The 15594-nt window shown below is 40.2% G+C and overlaps 1 protein-coding gene across 3 annotated transcripts; it reads left to right on the top strand.

Annotated features, from left to right (window-relative positions):
- The first annotated feature begins 1325 nt into the window (after positions 1 to 1325).
- On the top strand, positions 1326 to 15518 carry LOC135234115 (interleukin-17 receptor E). Of its 3 annotated transcripts, XM_064298340.1 has the most exons (19): positions 1326 to 1671; positions 2284 to 2420; positions 4054 to 4066; positions 4542 to 4658; positions 4796 to 4851; positions 4972 to 5004; positions 5582 to 5714; positions 6007 to 6078; positions 6872 to 7023; positions 8647 to 8715; positions 9108 to 9174; positions 9264 to 9439; positions 9737 to 9784; positions 9906 to 9951; positions 10527 to 10678; positions 11279 to 11344; positions 11701 to 11752; positions 12098 to 12205; positions 12635 to 15518. In XM_064298340.1, the coding sequence occupies exons 2-19, from the start codon at positions 2316 to 2318 to the stop codon at positions 13552 to 13554; spliced, it is 2385 nt and encodes a 794-aa protein (XP_064154410.1). In that variant the 5' UTR covers positions 1326 to 1671; positions 2284 to 2315; the 3' UTR covers positions 13555 to 15518. The 3 variants fall into 3 exon arrangements, with proteins under 3 accessions (XP_064154410.1, XP_064154408.1, XP_064154411.1); XM_064298338.1 differs by lacking the exon at positions 1326 to 1671 and having other exon boundaries at positions 1724 to 2420; XM_064298341.1 differs by lacking the exons at positions 1326 to 1671; positions 6007 to 6078 and having other exon boundaries at positions 1725 to 2420.
- Positions 15519 to 15594: the final 76 nt, after the last annotated feature.

Genomic DNA, 15594 nt, shown 5'->3' on the forward strand with positions numbered 1-15594 from the left:
ATTTTATGAATGAGTGAGGACATGTGATCTGCTTGCACATCCACATCGTTGGCATGTCTTCATATCTACAGGTGTATAGTATATTGGTTCTAACCATTGTATTCAATTTAAATTGTGCCCCTCTTGTTCAGAAAACCAGCTGTGGGGGAAAAATACTCTTTAGTCTACTATATTAACATGCAGTAGGAGTTATTACATTTATCAGTTTAAATGCCAAACACATTTTAGAAAATGCAGCCAGTCAACTAAATATTTGCCTCATTGCTATGGCCTTTATATTTTGGGTGATTCATTGTCCTGGTGTGTAGCCCCAAGGTGAGCTGTCTTAAAATGACAGATTGTACTGTAGTTTCAGTAATCCCCTCCAGGACAAGCATGGCTGGGAGGTGGTTTAGGTGAAGCAAGTGTTTTAGGGGAAATTGAAATCCTATTCACTGTTTTATGCTATCTTGAAACATATTGTGTTTGTCACAGGGTGTGGTATTCAAGCAAAAGATATACTGATAAGATATAAGATAACTTATACTGGTTCTGCAGGTTTTTACATGCACATGTGTACAGACCGTTTAGAGAGACAAGCACCATCTACATTGCATTGTCCTTGAGGATAATTTGAGGCACATCTGGGATTTGCCAACACAGGGATTTCCAGAGAAGAGCTTAACGGTATCACCTTGTGGTTTAAAAAAAAAAAGTATATTGTTTCAGTTTTAGTGTATATTTGTGATTGGCTCGGACAGTTTTTGTGTTTTGTGTTGTGTTGAGGATATTTTCAATATTTTCAGAAGTTTCTGACATTTTTCCAGCTTCCAAAATGCTGGTGTAGGGGCATTTAGGGGTTCATGATCTAAAGTAAGAAAATACACTATAAATAACTACAAAGCAGCTTGTACAGTGACGATATGCCTCCAGAGGTTGTTCGTGTGTATTTTATGTGATTATTTTTCAAACCGTGGTTTCATTGGTTTTCAGTTGGAACCATTTCCTACGCCATATACTACCTCACAGACCACTGCTCCCCGGAAAATAAATATGGGCACAATATAGAAATCGATATATAGATATTTATCATTTTGAATATATTGTTATTAAAAGGGACCATAATTGCCTGATTGTGAAAAGAAGCCATAGCTCGGTAAGCTTGTGCTACAATAACCACATCTTATGTTCGCATACATATGGGGGAAAAAAAAAACATTTGAGTTTTTTTTTTTTTTTTTGAGCAAGTATACCTACCTTATACAGGAAGCACGTCGATGCTCCGTTTTGACCACGTGTATATAACAGACAGAAAAACGTGTGTTGACATGTTCCTGGTACAGCACCGTGTACTATGGGTGATGTAATGAAACGAACATATTAATAGCATAGCTGTACTCTAAACGTGTATTTTATTATTTGCTCGTTTACCATTATACAAACCTAAGACTAAATTGTGAAATCTATCACATGGGGAGCTCACAGCATATTCCCATATTTTAGGCTTGAAAAAAAAAGAAAATCAATTTCCAATGTCGTCGGTGTGCGCAGAACATTTGCATCCCAAAAGAACTTTGGCCTGTCCAGTGTCAGGTTTACTTTTCGACACCACAGAACCATGATCGAGACTAAAACCGCTCACACTGGCATGTGGTACAGCAGACGTTTGTGGGACGAAAACACCTATCAAATGTAACTCCCCGGGGGTTCGTTGCGTCTACAAGAAGGCAATTCGAACAGCCAGCACCGGTCTGGAGATATGTGGTGTTCACGGTTGTAATTGCGTTTTAGAGTAAAAACGGTCGTCCTCACAAGAGTATTTATACCGATTACAGTGCGTTAGTCCAACTGGAAGCTGGAATAATTGGTAGCTATAGATGATTATTATGGAAAATAAAACTGACATACAGTATTCAGCGTATTTCTCTATGCAATGTATGTTGTCTTCATAGAAGTGACCTAAAGTTTCTATGCCGCTAAAACGCACAAGGAGAACACGTGTATTTGCCCGGAAAACGGATGGAGTTAGCTACTAAAGTGCGTGTTGTGTCCTGCCCTTCCTAGTACTATGCTCAAATTCATAGCGCGGAACAGCATCTTCTTTCACTCTTGTTGATACTTGCTGCGACCACTCGAACATTGGACGATATTACTTTATTGAATGCACAGGAATGAATCGTTATTCCTACTAGCTGGATTGAAATATCTAGTCTTCTATATGTAGGCTATAGGAAAGTTGGACTTGTAATTATGATGGGATATTTCTAAATATTGTACATGCGGCTCACTAGCCTTTTATTACAGCTGGCGTACCTGGCGCATGCAGTGAAGTGGACATGATGTCTGATTTAGGTTTCACATACGCGGCGCTCGCAATGTTTATGCTGACCTTCGCCGTTGCCGTTGAAGGGATCCCCTACGCTGATGTGAACGTGAATGAGGTAAGATTTGTATTATTTCTGTAATAAAGAAATTTTCCGTTAAATGATTATTATTATTAGTAGTAGTAGGAGTAGTAGCAGTCAGTAATCTGTTCAGGTCCAAATATCACCAACAAATATTAAATTAATTTTGCTATAGTATTCGACCCATTCATTAAATTTCGTCTAGTAAAACGCTCCAAAGACACTTTCTAGGTTGTTTTTGCCAACCACAACATTACCTAACTTGTTTTAACACATGTTTTAAGTGTGTCATGTCACCAATAAATTAGGCTTGTCATAACATCTGGCAAATAAAAGCTATTATTATTATTATTAGTAGTAGTAGTAGGAGTAGTACATTTACCATTTTAGTGCTATACTGAAAGTTTTATCTACCTATTCAGTATGTTGAACAATGGGTTACACATTACTTCTGAAGCATACATTCACTGGCCAATTTATTAGGTACACCTGCTAGTTAGAGCAAATAGCTTGCTCCTCCAAACAGTGGCCTGCACAGTCCCCAGCTCCAGATCTCAATCCAGTAGACCCACCTTTGGGATGAGGTGGAACGGGAGGTTCTCAGCATGAATGCACGGCTGAAAAATCAGCAGGAACTGCATGACGCTATCAAGGCGTGGACCAAAATCCCTGAGGAATGTTTTCAGCACCCTTTTGAATCCATTCTACAAATAATTCAGTTCTGGAGGCAAAATAAGGTCCTTCCTGGTACTAGATAGGTGTACCTAATAAAGTGGCTGGTGAGTATGTGCCTGGAAAATGTATATTCAGTACAAAATGTGGACCTACAATTTGTAACCAATATTTCCAAAAATTAATGAATAAATGCTTGATTTTAATCTTTGTAAGCCTTATTGTACCGGCTTTCAAAGATTTAGTATTGTTGGTTACTTACACTACTCACACTACTTACAATACTATGTGTTTTTTTTTTTTTACAATGGTCTAGACTGAAATTATCAATTGGTTATTTTTTGCAGTATTACTCATTAACAGAGCACAGTAAACTGCGCAATCATAGTTGAAGAACTAGCCCAGCAAAATATTAAACTAATTAGAATTCCCCAAATTAAGGTGACAAATTAAGGTAACTACTGCTACTACTAAGGTGATGTGGAACTGCAAAGGATGAATGTAGTTAACACATTGTGTAGTGCTTGTTGTAGCATCCATGATATAGCTTCCGGCTGAAGAACACTGGAATAAAAGTAATTAATTGGTTGGGTTTGATGGTAAATGTGGGTGTGTTTCATGCATGATGTACTTTCCATTTTCTTGTTTTTGAGGAGTAACAGTCCTTCAGAATTTCCCCTGCTCTGCCCACCATCCCCCTGCTCTCACACAAAACTGATCAAAGGTCTCTGCAACACAATCATCACTTCAGTGACTAACACACATGCCCAGAAACACACTCAGCTCAAAATCACTTCACCCGGTGTCACTATCGGTCAGAACTACAGTATATAACAAAGTATGAATTGCAAATGTTGTCTACTTTTATGGCTCATCTCTCAACCATTCAGCAAGTTGTAGTTGTACATATCTGGGACATTAAAGATTAAGGATCCCTTGAAGTTAACAGAGGTATTACATTTACTTTTTTCTGTCTCTTTCTTGTATTTCTTTCTAGACTGCTCAACCAGGTGAGTGCACTATAATGATCTATCTCAGCATATGGCTGACAAGGAGGAACAAAATTTGAAATAGGGGGCTTATAAATTCAGTGAGAATGCTGTGGGGAGTTATCTCAATGCTCCTGAGGTTTGAGTGTACATACTACAAATACTTTGCATACTGTTGATTTGTGACAAAGATTTATAATTTTTTTCTTTTTGATGTTGTTTTTGGTTTGATATAGCATGTATTGATAATTTTGTTTTATTTGGTTGTTCTTTAGTGTCTCTCTCTCTCTCTCTGTCTCTCTCTCTCTCTCCCTCCCTCCCTCCCTCCTTCCCTCCCTCCCCCCTCATTTCCTCAGTTTACTTGGCCACATACCTAACAGATAATGCACTTCGCTGTTTTACGTTATTTGTTGAATTTTCCAGTACTTTCTGTTATTACAGTGCGCAGTTTTGTAAGGCTCACTGTGTTTAGCATACCCATACTGAAATCCCTCAGGTTCCAGTGGCCCTGGTCATTGGGACCGTCGGCTGGAGCTGTCCACGGTGTGGAACTGCACCCCAGGCTTGCCCTGCAGCACATTTGTTCGCACCCAGGTTCAAGTGCCTGCCAAAGGTAGCAGTCATATCAGATCATCTGTGAATTCAGTAGTGGTAAACCAGTAAATTGGTTGCTCACATATGGGGGAAGATAGAACCTAACATTACTGATATAATTTATGTCTCCTGCCTTTCTTTCCCCATCTTTTCCAGTGAAAAAAGTAAACATTGAATGCTTTGACCTCGCCGAAAGCACATTTAAACAAAAGGTATTTGTCCATAACGCTTTTATGGCATTTTCTATGATATGCATTTTAAGTTAGTACGCTCATATCCAGAGTGTACACCCTGACATTCACCCAGTTTCTCCCTCCTTCTTATGCCTGTAGTCATGGAAATGTTCTGCAAAGAAGAGGCTGAGGGTAAGGAAGGACTATGAAGTAGAGATGAAAATGTCAGTCTTGTCTTGTCCCATTTGTTAAGTGTTTTTAAAATCTCAAAGGCTCTGTGTGCTCCTGCTCTCCTTATTCCTTCGGTTCTTAGTGCTTTTTTGAAGTAACCTGGGTAACCTGGGTTTGCCGGGGAGCAAGATAACCCTGCTTGTTGTAGTAGAAGTGGACCCTCTGTTTATTTTGTTCTTAGTACAGAGGCTGTTGAAGAGATATTTAAATAGAAGTGAATAATGGGATTGAAATGGATTTGCATGATGTGTGTTTGCATTTTAACTGCCTCATGACTGGACAACAAGAAGCCCAAGAGGGACAGGAATTCAAAATCAGACCGCCACAACCCACCAGCTATCTAATCAATGCACTGTCTCACTGCGCATGCAACCCTAAACAACCAATCAATGACAAGTTTACTAAAACCTAAATCTTAGTCATGATCATGCTGTGTAAGAAGTGGATGGTTTCTGTATATGATTCAGGGCAGATGGTTTACATACAAACAGAAGGCTCCTCTGAAATGTTTTTAAACCTGGTTCTTTTTCTCTGTTAGCAACTATGCAACATCACCTATGACTGTATTGAGACCCGCCCAGGACAGAAAGTGTTAGTGACTGTGACAACATACTACAAAAACTCCACAAAGCGACCATTCCAACGCTGGTATGAGGTGGAAGGCCTGGAAGGTAATTATATGTAACCATACAGGCACAAGTATGATCTTAACAGGGAAATACTGATGTAAATTTTCAATATGATGGAACAAAGATGACAATATTTTATACTATAGCTCCTTTGAGTTATGACATCAAAAAAGTTATTTTAAATCATTGGCATATTATAAAAAGTCATCATCAGTCAATATGATTTGTTATCAAAATGAAATGCATGATTTGTTATCAACATGAAATGCTATGTAAAAAAACATTGTGTAAGTCACTCTGGATAAGAGCATCTGCTAAATGCCTGTAATGTAAGGCCACAGTCTGACACTGGTTCGTGCAGATATGTTTGTTCCTACTGCCTCCACAGCTGTATCCAATGCTCAAGGTAACTTCCCATGTTGATTCTGTATTTTGTATTTCCAGTAGATTAAGTGCAATTATTTTACTCATTCTCAAATGTCCAAGATGTATATGATCAAACAATAAATAACATGCATATCTACTCATGTTATTCATATTATTACGTATCCTTGCCCCTTATTATACATTGAGAGAAGCGTACGCCCTAGAAAACCTGAACATATGAGTACTATTTGTAGGTGTGATGATAAATTGTCTGTTTCTCAACATTTTCAATTTGCTAATCATTCCTCTGGAGACTTATTTTTGGCTTTGGAAGGATTTTCTTACATCATAGTTCACCCCTCAAGCCCTTGTCCACTTGTGGACTCATTGGTCCCTAGAAATACACCATTAAAGTCTGTGAGTCCAGAGGACTCGTTTTGGGGCTGGGCTCAAGTGTGCACTTTGGGACAGCCTCACAGGTTTTTGAGCACTGAAGACAGCGTGAGCTGAAATGTTGTCTTGTCTAGCATTTTTCACGTGCCATTTTTTCTTTTTAGCACAATGTGTTATATAATAAAACATACAATTTTGCTAGACCATTTTTTTGCTTATTTATGCAGAGTGCACCTGACACCTTTTTCCCCCTAATACTGTATGAAACAAAAATACAAAAATGAAACTTTATAATTGTCCCAATTTGAACGTAAACTTTTCCATAGAATGCTCCAATAAAGTTTGTAGCAAACAAAATTAGGGACTGTATTAAAGGTAATGAGAGCAAGTGATGAACCAGGGAATGACATTATTTTCTCTACACGTCAATGTTTTTAAAGGTTTCAAAAGAATGCGGAGATTCAGCGTATCTGTGGATGGGCCATCTCGATTCATCAATGTCTCCATACCACCAGGGCCCAGCATAAAAACGAGACTGTGCTACAAACAACCTTCTGAATGCACAGAGCTCGAGCCTCCTGTGTTTCACCTAGTAAGTTAATGTTCTTTCACTGCATTTTACTGCTCCTGGTTTAAGCCTAAAAGCACATAGCTGTTGGAAATCCCCAAGACCGTTGCATAGCTTTGAATAGCTACCTTTAGAGTCTGGGGACCAAAGAATTAAAGTATTACAACTATTAGTGTGTATCAAGTTAACAATTGCTGATTTTCCTAGTAAAGCTAAGGGAAGGTTTCTCTTTAAATGCATTGCTCCATTGCTCCTCTCCCATCATTGTGACAACACGCTTGCATCACCTGATACTTCTTGCACTACTAACCAGGGCCTAACCACAGCCTTTTCATATTTCACACAGCTGGCATGCCTGTGCCGTCACAATATGTCTTCTCTGGTGTACAAGTGACATCCACCCTAGTGTTAAATCTCACAATCTTATGCATAATTTGAACCTCAGTCTTCTATGGTTCATTGCCTGCATTAACCGGGTCAAGAAGAAGTCTCTTTATTCTGGTGAACTGTTCACGACTGTTGTTGATTTTGACACCCGCATGTATTTCGCCACATAATTGCCACGCCCCTGAATTTTTCTTTTTTGCCCAGCCATGCTAAAGATTTTCTCCAGAATTAATTCTGTTTCATGCTGCATTTTCACCAAGGCTGCAGTGTATAATGTAGCCTGCCTGATTGGCTAGTCTTGAAGTAAATAATTGTAGCTACAGTATCCAGCTAACACGTAATAAAACCTGCAATGGCATAATGTATGGTTTATAAACAAAGGGATTTTTACCGGCAGGTACAGGGATTTACCAGCAGATACAATTGTCTTTCATGACAAAATACATCCTACTATACATTTTCCTTAAGTATAAGCCTTCCCTAACAAATGACCTTACTTTAACAGGACACCGCAGGTACAGTGATCTACCTAGCTAAGGAAGGGATACAAAGTTGACAGGCTGTTAGAATGTCAGTGGCTCTTTAGATGCTTTGGTTTTCACTTATGTATGCCAATATTTGCTAAGTGAGTCAAACTTACTGTGAAAAATAAACATGCCATCAAAAAATTTGCACAGCACTCTGCGTTTCGCAGAGTAATTATGTAAAGTTTCATAAATCCAGTTTCCTAACTGTAGGAGGAGATAAGGTTCGATTTTTTTAGATATCGTTATGTGTTCAGAGAATAACCTTGTTTCATATGCAGAATAGATTTGTGTCAGATACCATTAATCATTGCTTGATAACAGAGACATACATGTAACAAAATACCACATCAGCCCAAACAAACATCATTTTTGACCACTTTGGGTTTCCGTTTACTTTTGTCTTACTCCATTGGTGCATTATCTCTCATGTGTTACCTTCTTATCATTTCCTCATCTGCCGTAACACATCTCAATGCACCTTCCCTTCGCTGCAGACAAGCTGAAGCTCAAACATCAGCTGAATCCCATTTTGCCTTTATTGTATTTTCCGAGAAATATGCAAATCTACAACAATAGCCATTCCTGCATATTTGTACATTCTGTCTCTTCTAACCCTGAGTACTACTGAATATTATAATATACACTACAGAATCTTCAGATTTTCTGATTGTATTCATTATTACATAGATGCAGTAAAGTTTGAGATTGAAGTTTGTGCTGGGATGTATTTCAGATTGATACTTCATATTCTCTGACTGCCAATCTCAGTTTCCCCTACCTGCTGCCCTGTCTCTGTGTGGAGGTAAGGACACTGAATTCTGGACAGTTTTCTGGTTTCTCTCCAAACAACACCTTTTAAAATACACGATTTACTGGTATAAGAAGGTGTTTGTAAATGTACAGTGTTCCATTCCATCCCCTCATTTCTTTAGTTTATACCCACTGTTATTTGACTTGTTCATATATCACACTTGTTAATATATACATTTTGTTTTGTAGAACACTGCAACTTTATTTTGTTAGGAGCAAAGGATTTCACTGTATTGCATTTTGTCTTTTTTCTGTTACTGCATTTTATTTATGGTTTTTTTTGCTATTGTGTGTCCATACAAATGTGTTCCTGTGTGCATGTGTGGGTGGGTTTGCATGTGTCTGTGTGTGTGTGCATGTGTGTGTGCATGGCCATGTTTGCAGGTGTATCCCACTGAAACTGATGCAGTACGAACAAAGCATTGCCCCTTTGAGAACAAGCCACTGGCTGGTGAGTTTATGTCAAAGCACTTTCTGTCTGAATATGAAGGTATGTTCAGACTGATATCAAGGTTGTTATTACTTATCTCACCCCAACAGGTGGTAGAGACGTATGGATCTCCAGCTCTCATGAAATGTATGACCAGACATTGGTCTGGAAGCCGGTGTGCAGGTCTGCCTCCTTGATGCCTTCTGCCTCCCTCTGCTGGCAAGTCCAGGAAAATCCACTCCTCTGTCTCCCTGTCCCCAACTCCTCATTACAGGTGGAAGACTGGGTGAGTGTTAATGTTTAGGAAGATTTTTAACTGCTGCATCTATGGCTGGATACTAATTGGATTTACAGATTCGCTCTTGTGCTAAGCCTCTCTTCCTTGAGAAACACTACTGCCAACTACATGCCGCCTCATGGCACCGCTGGCCACATTCACCATTGGCACAGTCAAGATGTACACTTCCATCCCAATTTACACGCAGTTATGAACTGTTTTAATCTGACTATTTGTTTCTTTCTCATGTACTGTATCACATGGGGGAATATTTATATGTAATGAAATTTTTTTCCTTTCTTTCAGAGGTATAATGTTTCCACTGTTGACCAACACCCTAAGATGTGTGTGCAGGTGAGACTGTAGATTTCAGTGTGGCTAGACGTCTACAGCATCATTTGTCTTGCAGATCCATTCTCACAGATACACTCATCCTTTTAATTAACACTCCACCACTTTCTGTTCCTGTCTGCAGTTCTCACTCAATGGCACCTATGATGTTCGCTGCCCCTTCCGGCTAGGTACAGTATAACAAAGAACTAGATGAATCCAATAAAGTAAAGGGCCACATAAATTTTGGAATATGGCAGGTACCCTGAGAGTCACATGCTCAGTTCATAGCCCTGGGAGATGTGGGGTCACTGACCTTCCATTCATAACTTCCGTAGACATGAGGGAACAGACAGAACTCCAGGGTCTGTGAGGCGTAGGCCTGCTTATCTAATATTCTTGTAACTAAGAATTTTGAAGAATTTAAAGAATTTAATTAGAACGAAGGGCTATTTATTTTTAAATGGCATCATTTTTATTTCACTCAGTTGAGATTACAGTATGTACAAAATCTTTTTTCCCTTTCCTGTCTGATGCATTGTGTTGACTTTTCTGGTCCAGTATACTTTTTTAGAAAAGAATATACATTTCTTTCTTTATCGCATGGCCAAAATGAATTTCTGTTATTTATTCATGGTATTTGTTTCATTTAAGGATGCCCTTGCACCTTGATGTTACATTCTTTTGTCTACCTCAATGCCTGCTCAGTGCAATGCTCTCTCTCTCTCTCTCTTGACTTATCTCCCTCTCGCTCCGTTCTCCCCAGGTCACCTGGAATGGCAGGCAGTGATTCTCCCAGCTGCCTGGCACTTCCGTGTGCGTCTCACTTCCAGTATCCCAGCATCCTTTTCTGCACAGCTCTGTATCCTGGAGGGGGAACGGTGTGTTGCCATAGGGGCTGTCCACTCTGTGAAAACTGTAAGCCACCTGCACCATTTCCATGATTTTATGTTGTCTGCTTTTTTATGTTTTATATTTCAGTGTTGAGAACTGCAGTAAACTTCATTTTCGGATTTCCTTAACAATATCAGCCCACCTTTCCTAAAATATTTTATTTAGAATTTAATAAAACATCAGTAGACTCAGAATTTCTTATGAGGACTCTGCCACAGCAAGAACGGCAGGGCTGAGGGGTGGTCAGTATGCGTAGATTTAAAACCAAAAAACTTTTTTTAGTAAGGCATGCTTTTTCCAGTGTTGCGGTGTTACAATAGTCATCATTGTAATAATCCTGTGATTAAACATATTTCCTACCAGTGTGACAAGGACGCACAGTGTCATCTGCTACTTAAGTGTTAACAGCTCCCCCTTATGGAGAATCTTCTGCCTGCTAAACGTAAATGAGTGGATGTGAGAGTGAGTAAGTGAGTTATGAGCCAGGTCCATGAGGTGCTTCGCATCTAAACAAGACTCAGTAGTGCCATTGGTGAGGGTAGAGACAGATTGTTTCAGGACTTCAGTAAGTCATGAATCCCTCTACGTTTGATTAATGTGTTGCTGCTGTTCTGGCTCTCAAAGGAGAATACCACAGAGACCGAGTTAAGGCTCCCTTTCACCACCCTGTCTACAGGACTCTGTGTTCAGGTAAGAATGAATAGCTTAGAACTCCCCCAGACATGATTTTGAATAGAACAACATAATAATTTCATTGTTATATTCTGGGTACCACTTTTCCGCAAGTGATGAAAAGTAAATTCTTTGTGTAAATGTATGTAAAAGATGCACTGCCTTTATTAGAGAGCCCCAAGCTGGAAGACCATGATTGGGTGTGTGTGTGTGTGTGTGTTGGGTGGGGGGGTCTTAAACTTCCCATGTGTACATTGTGTACATTGTGTACATTGGGACAGGGGTCTTAAACTACCCATGTGTACATTGGGACAGGGGTCATTGTGTACAGATGTTGTCAGATGGAATGTGAAGTTCTTTCCTTCTGTATGCAGGTGTGGAGATCTGCACCCTTTCTCATTGGCAGGAGACTGATATGCCCTCAGTGTGAGTGATGCCTTATTGCAAATATGAGTACCTTGTGTACCTTAACACACGCACACGCACACAGATTTCTAAGCAGAGTATGTGAGAGGAGCTGGCTCAGACCTTTTCTCACTTCTCTCTTTAGACCAGCAGCTAACTAAATGTTTGCTATTAGCAAGCCTTGCACACTGTGATTCATCTCCCTCTTTGTAAATTCTTTGTGAAAATATTTGTTTGACTTCATCTTAAAGCAGGCTACTGTGACTCACAGTAGCATGCTGGGCCAGGAGAGGGCGTGCTGCTTCTCATAAAAGCTTAATGTGTGGCCATCTGTTTTTCTAATGTTACTGTCACATCTCTCCTTAGCCTCACATGGAAGATTGGGTCTCATTGCCATGGCATCAGTGGTTCTTGTTGTGTTCATGATGACTCTGGCATGCCTGACTTACTGTGGTGTCAGAAGGGGGCTCTCAGGTCAGTCTAGGAGCTGTGTGGATCCAGGGTTTCACAGTCAATGTGGTATTGATGTATTGCATGTATTTAAAATTATGTGAAAATGAATTCATGCTATTGATTATTTTTTTAGTAATTCAGATTCAGTACTCTGCAGAGCGAGAGAAAGTACTCAGGATTAAAGCTGAAACCAGTCTCTGTGCAGTTCTTTTGGCCTGTGCTACAATACATACAGTTATACAAGGCCTTTCATAAATGAGAACATACTCTACATTCGTTGACCCCTTTATGGTGAAAATCAGAATAATGTTGCTGTCTCTATGGATGTTTACACCCCCAGTCTTCAAGTCTAGTTCTAGTACCCTACATTTTACTATAGTTTATCATGTTCTGAAATTCAGCTTAATTTTGATTTGCTTATAAAACTTTCTGTGTGTCACCTTTCTCTAGATTGGCAGCTGGGACAAAAGCCAGTCCTGCTGGTGTGCTCTTCAGAGCAGATGCCACAGGTGTCTGCTGTGTGTGCTCTGGCCTCCCTCCTGCAGGGGGAGCTGTGCGCAGGGGTGCGGATGGCACTCTGGGCCCAGAACACAGGTGGTGTGACCAAGCTGGGGCCTCTGCCCTGGCTCTATGGGCAATGTGAGGCTGTCAGAGGAGCAGGAGGCAGGGTCCTGATCGCCTGGAGCCCGGAGGCAAGGGAGGCCTATTGGCACTGGAAGAAAGATGGAGCAAGAGAACAATCGGAGGCAGAGAAAAAGTATAGAAAAGAGAGTCAGAAAGACATGAGGAATAATGATTTGGTGGAGGAGGAAACAGCAAAAGTGCTCAGAGGGAAAAAGAGTGGACATGCCAAATCAGATGGACAGAGGGAGCCCAGCCCAACAACTGTGCCCATCCTGAGGGCAGCCCTGGCCTGCCTGGAGTGTGAGCTGCAGGGGGGTAGGCAGGGACATGGCTTTGCACTTGTGTATTTTGAAGGTCTGTCTCACAGCCATGATATCCCGCTGGAGCTCAGGGGGGTCCCACGATACTGTTTGCCCCAGGATTTTGGAGGACTTGTGAGGGAGCTGCATGGGGGTACAGTTGGAGGTGAGAAGGAAAAAGGGTGCGCGTGCTGGACTGGCTTGCTCTCCAAAATCCTGGCCCTCCGATTAGCACAAAGACTAAGGATGTGGCTGCCGCAGATGAGGCCACTGGAAGAGGAAGTGATGGGGATAACGGTTACGTTACCATGGGAACCAGAGAGGGAAGAAAGGTCGTTCAGGCTGGCCAGGCTACCATTATCATGGCTCTTTAGAGAAAGGACAGCACAAACTGCCTGGTGGGAGAAGCAAAGTCTTACAATGTCAACACAGAAAGGAAGAACTTGAATTTCATCTGGGCATTGCAGACAGAATTATACACCCGTGGCAATATGAGGTGGGGCAATGCACTCATGACCTCTGTGCTGCACTGTAAAAAAGGTATTCTATGGAAGCCATGAAGTTCAGCTCAGTGTTGAGCTAATGTGTATGCATGCTTTATCTCCTTTACCCTAATACTGGGAGGGGGGGGGAATCAGCAGAACACACTGCCTGGTAACAATGGTACCTTGTGGCATATATTGATTTGTATGCTTTTCAGAAAAAAAAGAATCCATCCATTCATCAACCTAAAAATGAAAGCAGTGATTTGCCTTGCATTTACATATTATAGCCTGGAGCCATTTATCTAGAGCACAATACCTGCATGTATGGAAATCCAGTAAAGAACTAAAAATGTATGTAAAAGTATATTATGTATTATAAATGAAGTGAATTGAGACATTTAAGAGATCCCTTTGGATAGCTAGCTTGTATGTTACATCTTTCCTAGACTCTGATTGGTTGGTATCATATCTGTGTGTGCCCACTGCAGAGTGGTGCCTAATTTCCATACGATCTGGCAGGCAGGGAAGGACCTAAAACAGTGGAACACCTGTCACCCACTCTGGCCAACCAGGTTCCCACTATTTGCATGTGTAAGCTACACGTAAATGTCTGTGTGAGCAGTACTGGTGGACTACAGAGTGAGAAGGAGAGAATTGCTTGACATCATATGTTTAGGAGGAGAGTGCATCTTACAGGTTGTAGTGAAGAGCACGAATACCTGCAAACTGGACATTGCAAATGCAGAAAATATATGGAAATAAAACTATTGCGTGTGCAGGGGGCCAAAATAAATTTTAGGCTCTTCTATCATAATATGTCTGGAATGCTGTTCATACTATAGTTGTTAAACTAGAAATACGATCATTTGTTTTCTTGTATTTTTCTGTTTGGGATCCTACCAGGCGAGAAAGTTATGCAATGAGATTCATTTTAAAGAAGTGTTCCTTTGTTTCCTGGTAGTAGTTGACGTCTTGCATTCCTGACATATTAATCAAAGTGTGTCAGACCAAACAAGATGTCTGTCCCAGGCGCAGTGCAGAGCTTGGGAACACTCATGTAGTAGGTAAGCATGGTGTAGTGGTGTGATATGACAAAACTGAACAATTTAGATTCCAATAGACAAAATCTGCCTGCCAACAGAGGAACAAAATTAGCATTAGTCTGCTAGTTGATGATGACCTGAAGGTTAAAAGGGTGCTTGGTGGGACTATATATTCAATACTAAAGAAATTATTAGTTACACAGGCCTAAATTATTGTTCTTACAGATCTGCACGAGGGCTCGCATAATCACACTATGCACACTCATACTGGGGAATGTGCTGGGAGTACAAACACCAATGGGACTTCCCTCTATAACAAATAATAAAAAATTAAAAAAAACAGTTGATGGCAAACTTTGGACTCATTCTCATGGCAACATCCAGTTAATATTTAATTACAACAAGACAACTTTGTGTAGCATACTGTAGCAGATCCTCAGCTCTATATTCCAACTGGACTGTAAACACCCCACATTAATTCAGTGAAGTGTATTCTTCCTCTAATGATACAGTACTCCACTGTTCATCTCATTCAGTTTCTATTCTATTGCTGATATAATATCCTTCAAATATCCTTCCAAACAGTTTTTCTTATGAATCATTGTGTCTGTCTTATCCTAATAATAATAATAATAATAATTTCCTCATCAATCATCCATCATCCCGTCTTGCTGTAACCTACAGGTAGACCAGACACCATTTCATCATTGGTCTCTCAACAAGATGGTAATTTTCTTTCTTTTCACTCAAAATGCAGTGGGTTGTCTGTCAAAATCAGGACTGCAGTCTCTTATGCCATATATTTATATCTTATAGTTCTGACGACATGACCCAACAGGATGTCTTTCATGTTTTCAAAATAAACATAAATATTTTAGCTATATGTTGTGTGTGGACATTATGCTTCATATTACTTAGGAGTTAGACGACAGAATGAATGCTCATACCTGTCCTAATTT

Source organism: Anguilla rostrata, chromosome 11 (assembly GCF_018555375.3).
Source record: "Anguilla rostrata isolate EN2019 chromosome 11, ASM1855537v3, whole genome shotgun sequence".
NCBI classification, from domain to species: domain Eukaryota; kingdom Metazoa; phylum Chordata; class Actinopteri; order Anguilliformes; family Anguillidae; genus Anguilla; species Anguilla rostrata.

Coding starts and splice junctions, on each gene's coding strand:
- LOC135234115 (XM_064298340.1), top strand. CDS start 2,316: ATGATGTCTGATTTAGGTTTCACATACGCGGCGCTCGCAATGTTTATG. Junction 5,715..6,006: donor TGAGGTGGAAGGCCTGGAAG/GTAATTATATGT, acceptor CTGTAATGTAAG/GCCACAGTCTGACACTGGTT. Junction 6,079..6,871: donor AGCTGTATCCAATGCTCAAG/GTAACTTCCCAT, acceptor ATGTTTTTAAAG/GTTTCAAAAGAATGCGGAGA.